Raw genomic sequence first — 11,599 nt, 5'->3', positions numbered from 1 at the left:
TTTTCTGATGCATAATGAGATCTGAACGCAGCTATGTCCCTCTCTGCTGGAACCTGTCACGCCATGGGTCCAGATGCTGCGGCAGCTTGGACTGCGGCTCCACCTTCGCCAGCTTTAGGGGAAATCCCGTCAGCCAGCAGGCGTCTGGCCTGCTTACAGCAGCCATGGCCGCCGAGCTTCCTCTGGAAGGGTTGGCTTTTTTCACTCAATCTAATTTTCTGGAGGTTCATCCAGGTATTACATGTATCAGTAGGTCTTTCCTTTTTATTGCCGAGAGTATTCCATGGTATCGATGTATCATAGATTGATTAACCATTCACCCATTGAAGGACACCTGGGTTTTGTTTTGGTTTTTTGTTTGTTTTAATTTGGGGCTCTAATGAATAAGGTTATATTATGTATAGGTTTTGCTTGAAAATAAATGTTCCTTTCTCTGGGATAGAAGCCCTAAGAGTGTGGGTCATGTGGTAGTTGTATGGTTAATTTTTTGAAGAAAATGACAAATTGTTTTCTGGAGTAGCTGTGCCATTTTACATTCACCCAGAAAAGTACTGGGTGATCTAATTTCTCCTAATCCTCATCAGTATTTGTTGTTATTTTATTTTAGTTATTCTGATAAGAGTATAATAAAATCTCATTTTGATTTTAATTTGCATTTCCGTTATGGTTAATGATCTTGAACATTGTTTCATGTGCTTATTTGCCATCTGTATATTCTCTTTGATAGTCATTTTTTAAAAACCTATCTTCTAATTGGATTGTTTTGTTTACTGTTGAGTTTTGAGAGTTCCTTTTTATGTGTTCTAGATACTGGTTGTTTGTCAGATATATGGTTTGCAGTTATTTTCTCTCACTCTGTAGCTTTTTCATCCTTTTAAGAGTATGTTTTGCAGAGCAAAATGTTTATTTTGATGATGCCTAGTTTATCAATTTTTCCTTTTATGGATCATGCTTTTGGTGTCAACACTAAAAACTCTTTGCCTAGCTCTGGACCCTGAGGATTTTTTCCTCTTTTTTTGTTTTCTAATAATTTTATGTTTACATTTAAGTCTGTGGTCCACTTTGAGTTAATTTTTCCAAAAGATGTAAGAAATAGGTCGACGTTCTTTTTGTTTTTATTTTTGGCTTATGGATGTTCAATTGTTCTAGCACTGTTTGTTGAAGAATCTATCTTTCCTCCACTGATTACTATAGCTAAATAGTAAGTCTTAAAATCAAATAGACTGGTCCTCCCCCTTCATTCTTTTTTTTTTTCAAAATTGTTTTAATTGTTCTTCATCTGTTGATGCGAAAGAGCTCTGTGACTTTGCAAAAAAAACCCAGAGGGAGGATAATATTCCCTTTGGAGGGTGATTGTGAGATTATGGGCACTGACACATATAAAGTACTTCGTATAGTACCTGGCATATGATGCAGACACGTAGCTTTCTTCCTGTTGATTCTAAACCAACCGTCAAAAATCCTACACATACACACACACACATAGACTCTCTCCCCCAGTAATACTGTATATTATGTTCTCTGTTTTATGTAAATGTGTTATATATGCAACCAGGTAAGAAATATGCCTTCAGTAAGAAATACACGTGAAGGAAACAACTCAAAAGGACTAGCTGTTATTCTCCTCCACATCTGTAAATAGGAACTATCCAGTCTCCATTTCCTTCCCATACCTCCAGTTTGAGATATAAGCTCTGATAAGGACCTCAATCAACTGGGAGGTTATGGTCTCATCCAAACATCAACAGAACTCATGCCCAGACAGGAGACACTGAGATAGGTTCCCAATAGGAAAATAAAAAGTGAGTTATAAATATTGCTTAACTCATCAGAACCTGTTTCTGAATTGGATATTGACTATTGCTGGCAAAAGGGTAATGTCCTATTCCACTTTAGCCCACTGGCCTCCCTGCTGTTCCTCCCACTTTCCAGATACATTGTGACCTTTGCCCTTGTTGGAATGTTTTTCCCCCAGATATCCACATGGCTCTATCTTTCATCTCCTTCAGATGTTATTCAAGGGTCACTTTCTCATGGAGGTCTTCTTTGCTCAGTCTATTGAAATCACTCTACACAACCCCGAAACCCAAAAAAGTCTTCTTCCCAGCTTTATTTTTCTTCTTGGCTCCTATCATCATCTAGCATAGAACATGTATATTTGACAAATTTGGTTAGATTTCACGTACTAACTTGTAAGCTCTATGAAGGCCTTTATTTCACTGTTGTATACTATGTACCTAGAAAGGTGTTTCTATGTAGTAGTCACTTGATAAATATTTATTGAATGAATCAAGTAGACAGGTTTCAAAAGGCCATTGGAGAATGTCATGGCTTTTAACTATAATACTTTAAATCTAAGATCAGTGGCAACCTTAATAGGGAAGATCTTAATATCCATTTCTTCTAGGAGAATGTCAACTAAATAAACATATATAATAGATAAATACATGTTTCACAGATTCTCCTATTTCCTTTCCCAAATCTTAACCCACTCTCCTGCTGCCCTGTACCCTTCCAGAAAAAGATGACAGATTAAAGGAAAAATGCATTTCTTGCCCATTGGCCTTCTCCTCTCATTCCACTGCTCAGGACCAAAATCTTGGATACTTTCTCATACCTACATTCAATTCAGGATCTATGATTACTCTCACGATCTTCACTGCTATTGTCTCTTGAAGCCACAATGAGCTTTTGCCTGAAATACAGCAAATTGTCTTCTAATTGGTTTCTCTACTTCCAAATTTGACTCTCCACAATCTATTTCCAAATCAGCCAGAGTGTTATGGACTGAACTGTGTCTCTCTAAAATTCATATGTTTAAGCTCTAACCTCCAATGTGACTGTAGACACAGCCTTTGAGACAGAGCCTTTATAGAAGTAGTTAACATTATGTAAATACGGTCATAAGGTTAGGGCACTAATCTGATAGGCCTCTCTCCTTATAATAAGCAACAGGGGAGAACTCTGTCTCCACCATGTGAGGACACAGCAAGTAGGGAGCCGACTTCAGGCCAGGAAGAGAGCTCTCACCAGAACCCAACAACGTTGGCACCCTCATCTTGGACTTCCAGCCTTTAGAACTAAGAGAAAATAAATTTCTATTGTTAAAGCCACCCAGTCTATGGTACCAGTAAGCCTAAACTGCCTAATACATAGAGTAATTCTTTTAAAAGCTAAGTTACACCATGCCATCCCTCTGTGTGGAACCCTCCATTGGCTTCTTACTCTTCTGAATATTAGTTAAGAGTCCTAAAAATCCTAGAAATTGCCTTTAGGAACCTATAAAGTCTGGCTTTTCTTTCCTTCTTAATTTCATTTCCTACTACCCTCCATCCATCACTTCCTTCAACCACACTGGCCTCCTCTCTTGTTCTTGAACCCACCAGGCGTGTTCCCATTTCAGGACCTCTGCACCAGCTGTCCCTTCTTCCAGAATCCTCTTTTCTCAGTACTGTCATGATTCACTCCTCACTTCCTTTGAGCTTCCTTTGCTTAAAAATTAATGACTTAATGAAAAAAAATAATGCATTTGGGGCATCTATTTCTAAATGTCAGTTTAATATACTTGCAACTTTATCGTTAGATTGTATCATCCATTATAGCTTAAAGGAATACTTAAGTTATAACTTCCTTTTACCAACAAAATGTTTGGTTTTCAATACCCTCAAGAACTATTGCAATAAATCCAAATAATATTCCAGTTCCTAATTATAATAGGAATGAGAGTCAATAAATTAGATCACCTGAAATGAGCTTATATTTTTAGTGATTTAGATGAGTTTTTTCAGCAGATATTTGGTAAGTACCCACTATGCAAGGTTGACTGGCCACTGAGGATCAAAAATAAAATAGTCCCTACTTTGAGCAGCTCACAGATTAGTAGGAACCAATTCATGTTAAAATAATAATTGGCTTTAACACAAAGCAAAATTTAAATACAATTCTTTGGTAGTTTTTAATTTATTTCCCTTTTTAAATTAGATCCAAGTAAAAGTATATTCCTCTTTTTGTAAAGTATTCTCATTAAACAAATTATATATCAACTAGCATAGAGATATATGTGTAATTATTTTCCCCCAAATTAGCACTAGTCATCTATGAGTGAGGCTTGCATCATTTAAAAAATAAGCATGTATCACAAAACATGTTAGAACAGTATTTTCAATAACAGGACTCTACCCCAAGAACTAAAATAGAAAAGTGATGTGATAGCCATAAATGAAACCAGTAAATTTAGCCAAGGGCCAGAGGTTTCGGTGCAGAGTACTCCTAAAGGGTTTCTGGCAAAAAGTTTGCCCTGGCCCTAAACAGGCAGCCTCTCCTATTTAAAAGTTTCACTGCTCCCCGCCACATCGCGGGAATCCTATTGGCGTACGAGTTCTTCCTTTCAGCAACAAACTCTACGGTTCACGAGAAACTAAGTTGCAGAAGCTATCTGATTGGCTAAGAAATAATGACGTAGATTTCTCAAGCCCACTGAGAATCGTCCTCCCCTAGCCTGGCCCAGATTACGCTTTCCGATTGGTTCTTACGGCAAGAAGGCGGGGACAATTGCTGAAGTTGACCTCTGGGTCGGGAACCCCAGCAAATATGGCGGCGGCCAGGTGCTGGAGGCTTGTGCTCCGTGGTCGAGGGCTGTCACTGCACACCGCGCCCGAGGCCGCCGTCACGGCTCCCGAAGTGACCGGCCCAGATGTCGCGGCGGCCCCAGTTGCGCGCTACCCGCCGCTCGTAGCCTCTCTGACTGCCGACAGCAAGGCGGCACGGCAGCGGCGAGTGGAGCGATGGCAGGCCACGGTGCACGCGGCCAAGTCGGTGGACGAGAAGCTGCGAATCCTCACCAAGATGCAGTTCATGAAGTACGTAGTTTACCCGCAGACCTTCGCCCTGAACGCCGACCGCTGGTACCAGAACTTTACCAAGACCGTGTTCCTATCGGGCCTGCCGCCGCCTGCCAAGCCCGATACCGAGCCCGCGCCGGCTCTGGACGTAGCGGCCCTGCGCGCCGCCGCCTGCGATTGCCTACTGCAGGAGCACTTCTTTCTGCGGCGCAAGAAGCGTGTGCCTCTCTACATGGAACGTGAGGCCATCGCCTCGCCTTTCTTGGACCAGCTGGTTGCCTCCCTCACGGGCCTGCTGAGCGCTCACAATCCGGCCCTGGCTGCCGCCGCCCTCGGTGAGCCTCGGGCCCGCCACTCCGGGCGGGGGAGGTGGGGATGGTAGGGGACCTCTCTGCGCCAGATTTGCCCCCTCTTCCTTTCTTTCTGCTTGGCCAGTTTTTTTCCCCAGTCCGTTCGCTCCTGGCTGGCGACAGCGTCCGGAGACTGGGTTCTCGTGCCTGTGCTGCCACCTACTCACTGTACAACCCTAGGCTAAGTAGCCTGAGCCCTCCAGGACTGCTTTGTGAAGGTCCAGACAAGTGTTGGTTAAGAGAAGGGGCTCCTGGAGAGCGGGACAGGCCTGGGGTTGCCTTTTAGCTCTTCCATCAAAAAGTTACTGACCTTATGTTAGTTTATAAACCGATTTTGCCTTAGTTTTTCTCATTTTCAAAATGAGAATACGATAATAGTACTACTTGGTCATAGAACTGTTAAGATTAAAGGCGATATTGATTAAAATACCTAACGTGTATTCGGTACTCTTTATGTGCCTGGCCCCGTTCTAAATTTTATATGTGCCAAATTTAATCTTCACAGTAACTTTACAGTAGGCAGCATTGTTTTATAAATGAAAAAACAAACATCCAAGGCACAGAAACGTAAAATGTATCTAGTTAAAGAGCCTACAGCTGGTAGATTTGGAGGACGGGCTTCAAACCCAGCCATTCTGGGTTCCCAGTAAACAATCAGCAACTTCTGTTTTACTGTTACATGCAGGCATGAAAAATAATTAATGGATAGACAGTTTTAAACATCAGTGTTTCTGACGTGTTCATCATTTTATGTCAGCCACCCAGTAGGTATCTTAATAAATATCTATTGAATTAACGTTACTGTGACTGTAGGTGTGTGCTCAGCTGAGTCTTGTAGTGTTCTTGTTTCTTCCCTCCCAGTTGGGAATGAAGTGGTCTTGAGAGAAGCTTCACAGGCTTTGCTCATGATTGATGGCCTGGGAAAGTTGACAATCTCGTCAAAACCCAGGTTCCTCTTCTATATAATGGAGATGATAACAACTATACATACCTTTGAGAGTTATTGTGAAGATTGAATTAGTAATTCATAAGACAGCTCTGACTCTTAATAAACTTTTTATTTCTGGTGAATGATGCTGCTGTTGGTCTTATTTTATGTTTATTCTTAACTGAGAAACCTCTTTGGTTACAATGCTTAGTGTAGTGTGGCACAAGTAGACAATAAAGATTTGAGCGTTATATTAAAGTTGTGGTTGTTTAAGTTAAATTATTACATAATCCAGACTCTATATCTTATATCAAAGAGTAATTTTTGATGTATTTTCAGCTAGCACAGTCATTCTTGAGTTCTGTATTGCTGAGTTTGGTGTTCTTACAATAACTAAATTCATCTAAATTATCAGATAAAAAGTTTTTGAACATCTTTTGATAGATTGTAAACGCCCAGTTCACTTCTACTGGTTGCGTGGTGAAGAAATTATTCCTCGTGGTCATCGGAAAGGTCGAGTTGATGCTTTGAGATACCAAATAAATGATAAACCACACAACCAGATTCGAATATCCAAACAACTACCCGAGGTAAGGATTTATTGCATATGTTGCTGTTGACAGTTGAGGAGGAAGTGTCATAGCAGGCTAGGTAATGGGCTACATAGGATAAAAAGTTTTGGATAGAACCCTTTTCTTTCAAGTGTATTTGGAATATATCTCAGCTGAAATTCTTTTTCAGCTTTTTAACTTGCTGTAGTATATATATTTTGCAGAGGTCAAATAATCGTTTTAAGTGGCGTTAAGTCCTCAGTTTTTAGGACCATACAAATCTTTTTTTAATACGAAAATACGGATAATAGTTTATGATTGTAATTTATGGTAAACTACCCTACCTAATTATAAATCAAGGCATTTTTACAGCTATAAGCTGATCATCTTACGTGTATACACTTCTTTTGGAGAAAACAAGTGTGTTTTGAGTGTCATCTGTGTGTCCATGTCAGAGGTTGGCACATTTCTTCTGCAGAGGTCCAGATAGTAAATATTTCAGGCTTTGGGGGCCATAAGTCTCTGTTGCATTCTCAGTTCTTATCATGTAACAGCAGCCGTGTACCACAGGTAAATGAATTTGCAGGACTGTGTTCCAATAAAACTTTATTTGGAAAAACAGGTGGCTGGCTGGATTTGGCCCATCACTAGATGGTAGTGTTAAATCATTTTGTAAAATCATCTCATTTCTAAGATTTTTCATCTATTAAGAATGTGACTAAAACATATGCTAGTGTCGCTGTGAATTCACTTATGACCTTTTCTTTAAGTTTGTGCCGCTGGATTATTCTGTACCTGTAGAAGTCCCTGTTTTGAATTGTAAGCCAGACAAACTTCCATTATTCAAACGGCAATATGAAAATACCATATTTATTGGTAAGTTTCCTCTTTTAATAAATGAGTTCAAAGTGTCCTGTGCAAATTTGCATAATTAATTCTTGATGACCAAGAGGTTCAGATAGTCTATAAGCAATGTAATTCATCTCAGGTTGAAGTTTGCATGAAAATTGGAAAGAAAATATTCTTTCAGCTTGCCATTTAAAATTTTACTTGTTTCTACTGAATTAACAGTATTTGACAAATAGTTATGTTTATTAGGCTTTGTTGATTTATTATTTATATAGAAAAGTAATTTGTGTTTTTTCAAAAGTAAACAGGTAAGAACTGGATTTGCGGTAGTGATTGGCTTTTTTTTTAACAAGCCTCCCATTTGTGCCACACACTGATAGCCATCAGGAATATAAAAATTAATAAGGCCTGATCTCTGTGCTCATGCAGCTTATACTTTGGCTATTTTTATTTTGTTTATTAATTCCTAGATGATTGAGGAAGATTTTTAAGAAAGCAGCTTTCTGCTGGTCCTCCAGAACTGTTTTATCAGTCCCTTCTCAGTTGCTGTGGTCTTAGAGAGTGAATTATGGGGAACTTTTGGTTGAAAAGACTTTACCACTAAAACCAGGAATGTCAGCATTATAAAGGAGGTTTTTAAAGTCATGAAGCGTTTGTATCCTTTGGTGATTATGACCAACAGAACAACAAAGCTCCTAATGATGACCGAGGAGTTTGAGAAAACTGAAATAATAGGGAATTTTAAATAAATTTTACATATATTCTTTTGACTTATCCTATGTTGTAGTGAGCTGATGATAGCTAGCAGATTGTACTTTCAGGTGAAATTTATTATAATCAATAAAATAAATAAGTAAAGCAAGCTTTCCATTTGTGTTTTTTGTTTTTTGCGGTACGAGGGCCTCTTACTGTTGCAGCCCCTCCCATTGCGGAGCATAGGCTCCGGACGCACAGGCTCAGCGGACATGGCTCACGGGCCCAGCCGCTCCGCGGCATGTGGGATCTTCCCGGACTGGGGCACGAACCCGTGTCCCCTGCATCTGCAGGCAGACTCTCAACCACTGCGCCACCAGGGAGGCCCCTGTTTGTGTATTTTGAATGCTGATCACATAATGAGTAGAGGAGACAGATAGCCTTGAAGCAAATACTGAGGACATGTGCTCCAGATATTCTACTTGTGTATTTCATCTGAAATGTTTTTATTTTGCTCTTCAGGCACAAAGACAGCAGATCCACACTGTTATGGACATACCCAGTTTCATCTGCTACCTGACAAATTAAAAAGGGAAAGGCTCTTGAAACAAAACTGTGCCAATCAGATAGAAGTTGTTTTTAGAGCTAATGCTATTGCAAGCCTTTTTGCTTGGACCGGAGCACAGGCTATGTATCAAGGTAAAACTAGTTTTATGGCATTTAGTTATTGCAAGACATTTTAAGAATTTAATAGATCAAATTGTTTTCCTTGGGTTAAAATGTAGGCTGAATCTTCACATTTTGAAGACTTTTGCATTGGCACAAAATGCAGTTGTTTTAAAGTCCATAATTAAATATTTTACATTTGTAGTTGGTAAGTGGCACTTTGGTAGTTACTCTGATCTTTTACTTTGACCATTTTTGTGTGAATGTATTTTTTTCTGATGATGTTCTCAAGCATTTCAAAGACCACCTAACTGAGTCAGCTCTGTAGATGACAGCAGCTTTTTGAAACTAGAAAATGAAATGCTTTCATGGATTACATTTTAGATTAAATGACACTTATGATATATAACTTCTTTGAAGGCCATATCTAGGGTGTGAGGAGACTGTTCATTCAGTTAATGGCTTATGGTTTTTACATACCAGTTATTGTTGGCCTTGGAGATATAGTGTTGAGTGAGAGAGACAGATCCTGCTCTTCTGGAGCTTATGTTATAGTAAGGAGGGTAAAAGATAATAAACGTAGTATTTTTAGCTAGTGGTGTTACTCTGGAGAGACTATACTAGATGAGGGGTAGAATGATTCATAGGTTGCAGGTATAAATGAGGCGTGGGGCAGAATATTTGAACAGAGTTAATTCAAGGGAGGTCTCTAAAAAAATGACATCTGAACAGAGACCTGAATGGTGAGGAGCTGCCTTTGCACAAACCTGGGAGAAGGACACTTCTAGGCAAAAGGAATGCAAGTAACTCTGAGCTAGGAATGGACTTGAAGTGTTGAAGGAACAACCTGAAGGCTGTTGAAGAAAGGGAGGGGGAGAATGGAAAGCGATAGGGGGTGAGAGAGAGGAAGCTGGAGGCATGCCATGGAAGACTTGTAGGGCCAGCCCATTGTGAAGCATTTGGATTTTGTTACAATACAGTATATACCTAGATTACTCCTATATAAGCATCCGTGAGAAATTTTAATACAGATTTAATTGCTGCCAGGCTCACCTTTTTCCTTTATATATATATATACACACATATATATTTAACCTTACACTCACAATTGTTGACTTACATTTTTGTAATAGAAATAAATGGATAAAGTAGGAATACGAGTAGACAGAATCAGAAAAAGCAGAAGGAAACTTTCTTGAAGATACTAGAATGGCATTGTTTATTCATAAAAGATAAAGTACTTCTTTTCACAGTGTAATTCTATATTTTAACAATACTATTTATTGGCTATCTTCATTAAAGCTGATACAAAATATGTGTGACAAAATTTATAAGGTACTCCTTGGCACTGGCAGTTGGATTTAAAAGTATTAAAGCCAGTCAGCCTGGAACAAGAAGCAGCCAGAAAACTTGAGTAGTAAAGGTATTAAGATATCCTGGAACCTTATGATGATGTAAAATACACTAGGCAAAATGAAAGCAACTCATAAAATCAATTTTGAATTATAAATTAAGACACAGAATTCATCTAGTAACTACATGGTTGAAGTTCTTAGAAAGTCAAGTTTTTTTCTGAAGGGCGTTTTTTTGGTAGATTTGGTGAAGTAAATGGCCGTAGTGGTTATTGGGTATTAGATGCTGCTGGTATAAGGAAAATTTGAACATATTTGAGGTTGTGAGTAATCATGTGGTTAGTACCAGATGTAGGAGAGATCTGCATAGATAGAGCTTGCTGCTCTTCTTAGATGAAGTGAGTTAAGGTTGAAAGCTGATGAAGTCCAAAGTTGTTGAAAAGGTGTATCATGAACGTTGGGGATAGTAGAAAGAAGGAAATAGTTCTTAATGCAGAAATGGAATATAGGATTAGAATGGAGAAGATAGGGAAAACTTTGATATCTTTAGGAATTTGGTAGGTAAAATATATAGGTTTTAGGAGATGTTTTATATCCTCTACTGTGTGTGTTTTGTTTTGGTAACATATATATGTAAGATTCAGCATAACTTTCTTCTATAGGATTCTGGAGTGAAGCAGACGTTACTCGACCTTTTGTCTCCCAGGGTGTGATCACAGATGGAAAATACTTCTCCTTTTTCTGCTACCAGTTAAACACTTTGGCGCTGACTGCACAAGCTGATCAAAATAACCCTCGTAAAAACATATGTTGGGGGACACAAAGTAAGCCTCTTTATGAAACAATCGAAGATAATAATGTGAAAGGTTTTAATGATGATGTTTTACTTCAGATAGTTCACTTCCTACTGAATGGACCAAAAGAAGACAAATCACAGCTGTTGGTAAACTAAGAAAAAACATTTGATTTGAGACTTCGGGAATACTTAAATTTCACTGAAGGAACAATAAAAGGAATTTTGATAATGAGATTTCTGTCAAATATTGAATGTACTGATTTTGAGACATATATTTCTTATGTTAACCTCTGATTAGACCTTTCATTTGGCTCAAAATACATCACTAAAGGATTTAATTTTAGATAAAGTATGTCGATTAAAAATAATTTTACTTATATGTGACTAACTGATGAGACTAATTGAGCAATCGTCAATACCTGGTATTAACTGTGTGTGTAAGCTCGTACTACTTGCTGCATACCACTCACTGCATGACAGGCCAGTAATTTGAGAGACAAGGTGTTGGCGTAAGGAAAAATAATGTTATTTGGAAAGCCAGTGAGCCAAGATGGCGGATTAGCATCCTAAAGA

At 38.8% G+C, this 11,599-nt stretch overlaps 1 protein-coding gene across 1 annotated transcript; it reads left to right on the top strand.

Moving 5' to 3' along the window:
• Nucleotides 1-4,544: 4,544 nt before the first annotated feature.
• On the top strand, nucleotides 4,545-11,260 carry MRPS30 (mitochondrial ribosomal protein S30). The gene is made up of 5 exons (XM_082621734.1): nucleotides 4,545-5,176; nucleotides 6,564-6,709; nucleotides 7,441-7,546; nucleotides 8,735-8,911; nucleotides 10,893-11,260. The coding sequence occupies exons 1-5, from the start codon at nucleotides 4,591-4,593 to the stop codon at nucleotides 11,180-11,182; spliced, it is 1,305 nt and encodes a 434-aa protein (XP_082477860.1). The 5' UTR covers nucleotides 4,545-4,590; the 3' UTR covers nucleotides 11,183-11,260.
• The last annotated feature ends 339 nt before the right edge of the window (nucleotides 11,261-11,599 follow it).

Source organism: Mesoplodon mirus (assembly GCF_964341445.2).
Source record: "Mesoplodon mirus genome assembly, chromosome: 5".
Lineage (NCBI taxonomy): Eukaryota > Metazoa > Chordata > Mammalia > Artiodactyla > Ziphiidae > Mesoplodon > Mesoplodon mirus.
The sequence above is the reverse complement of the archived record's forward strand: the minus strand, read 5'-3'. Positions and strand labels throughout refer to the sequence as shown.

What these genes read in the sequence shown, in the direction of transcription:
- MRPS30 (XM_082621734.1), top strand. Translation starts at nt 4,591, where the DNA reads ATGGCGGCGGCCAGGTGCTGGAGGCTTGTGCTCCGTGGTCGAGGGCTG. An exon ending in TGAAAATACCATATTTATTG is followed by an intron (nt 7,547 to 8,734) that starts GTAAGTTTCCTC and finishes TTTGCTCTTCAG; the next exon opens with GCACAAAGACAGCAGATCCA. An exon ending in AGCACAGGCTATGTATCAAG is followed by an intron (nt 8,912 to 10,892) that starts GTAAAACTAGTT and finishes TTTCTTCTATAG; the next exon opens with GATTCTGGAGTGAAGCAGAC.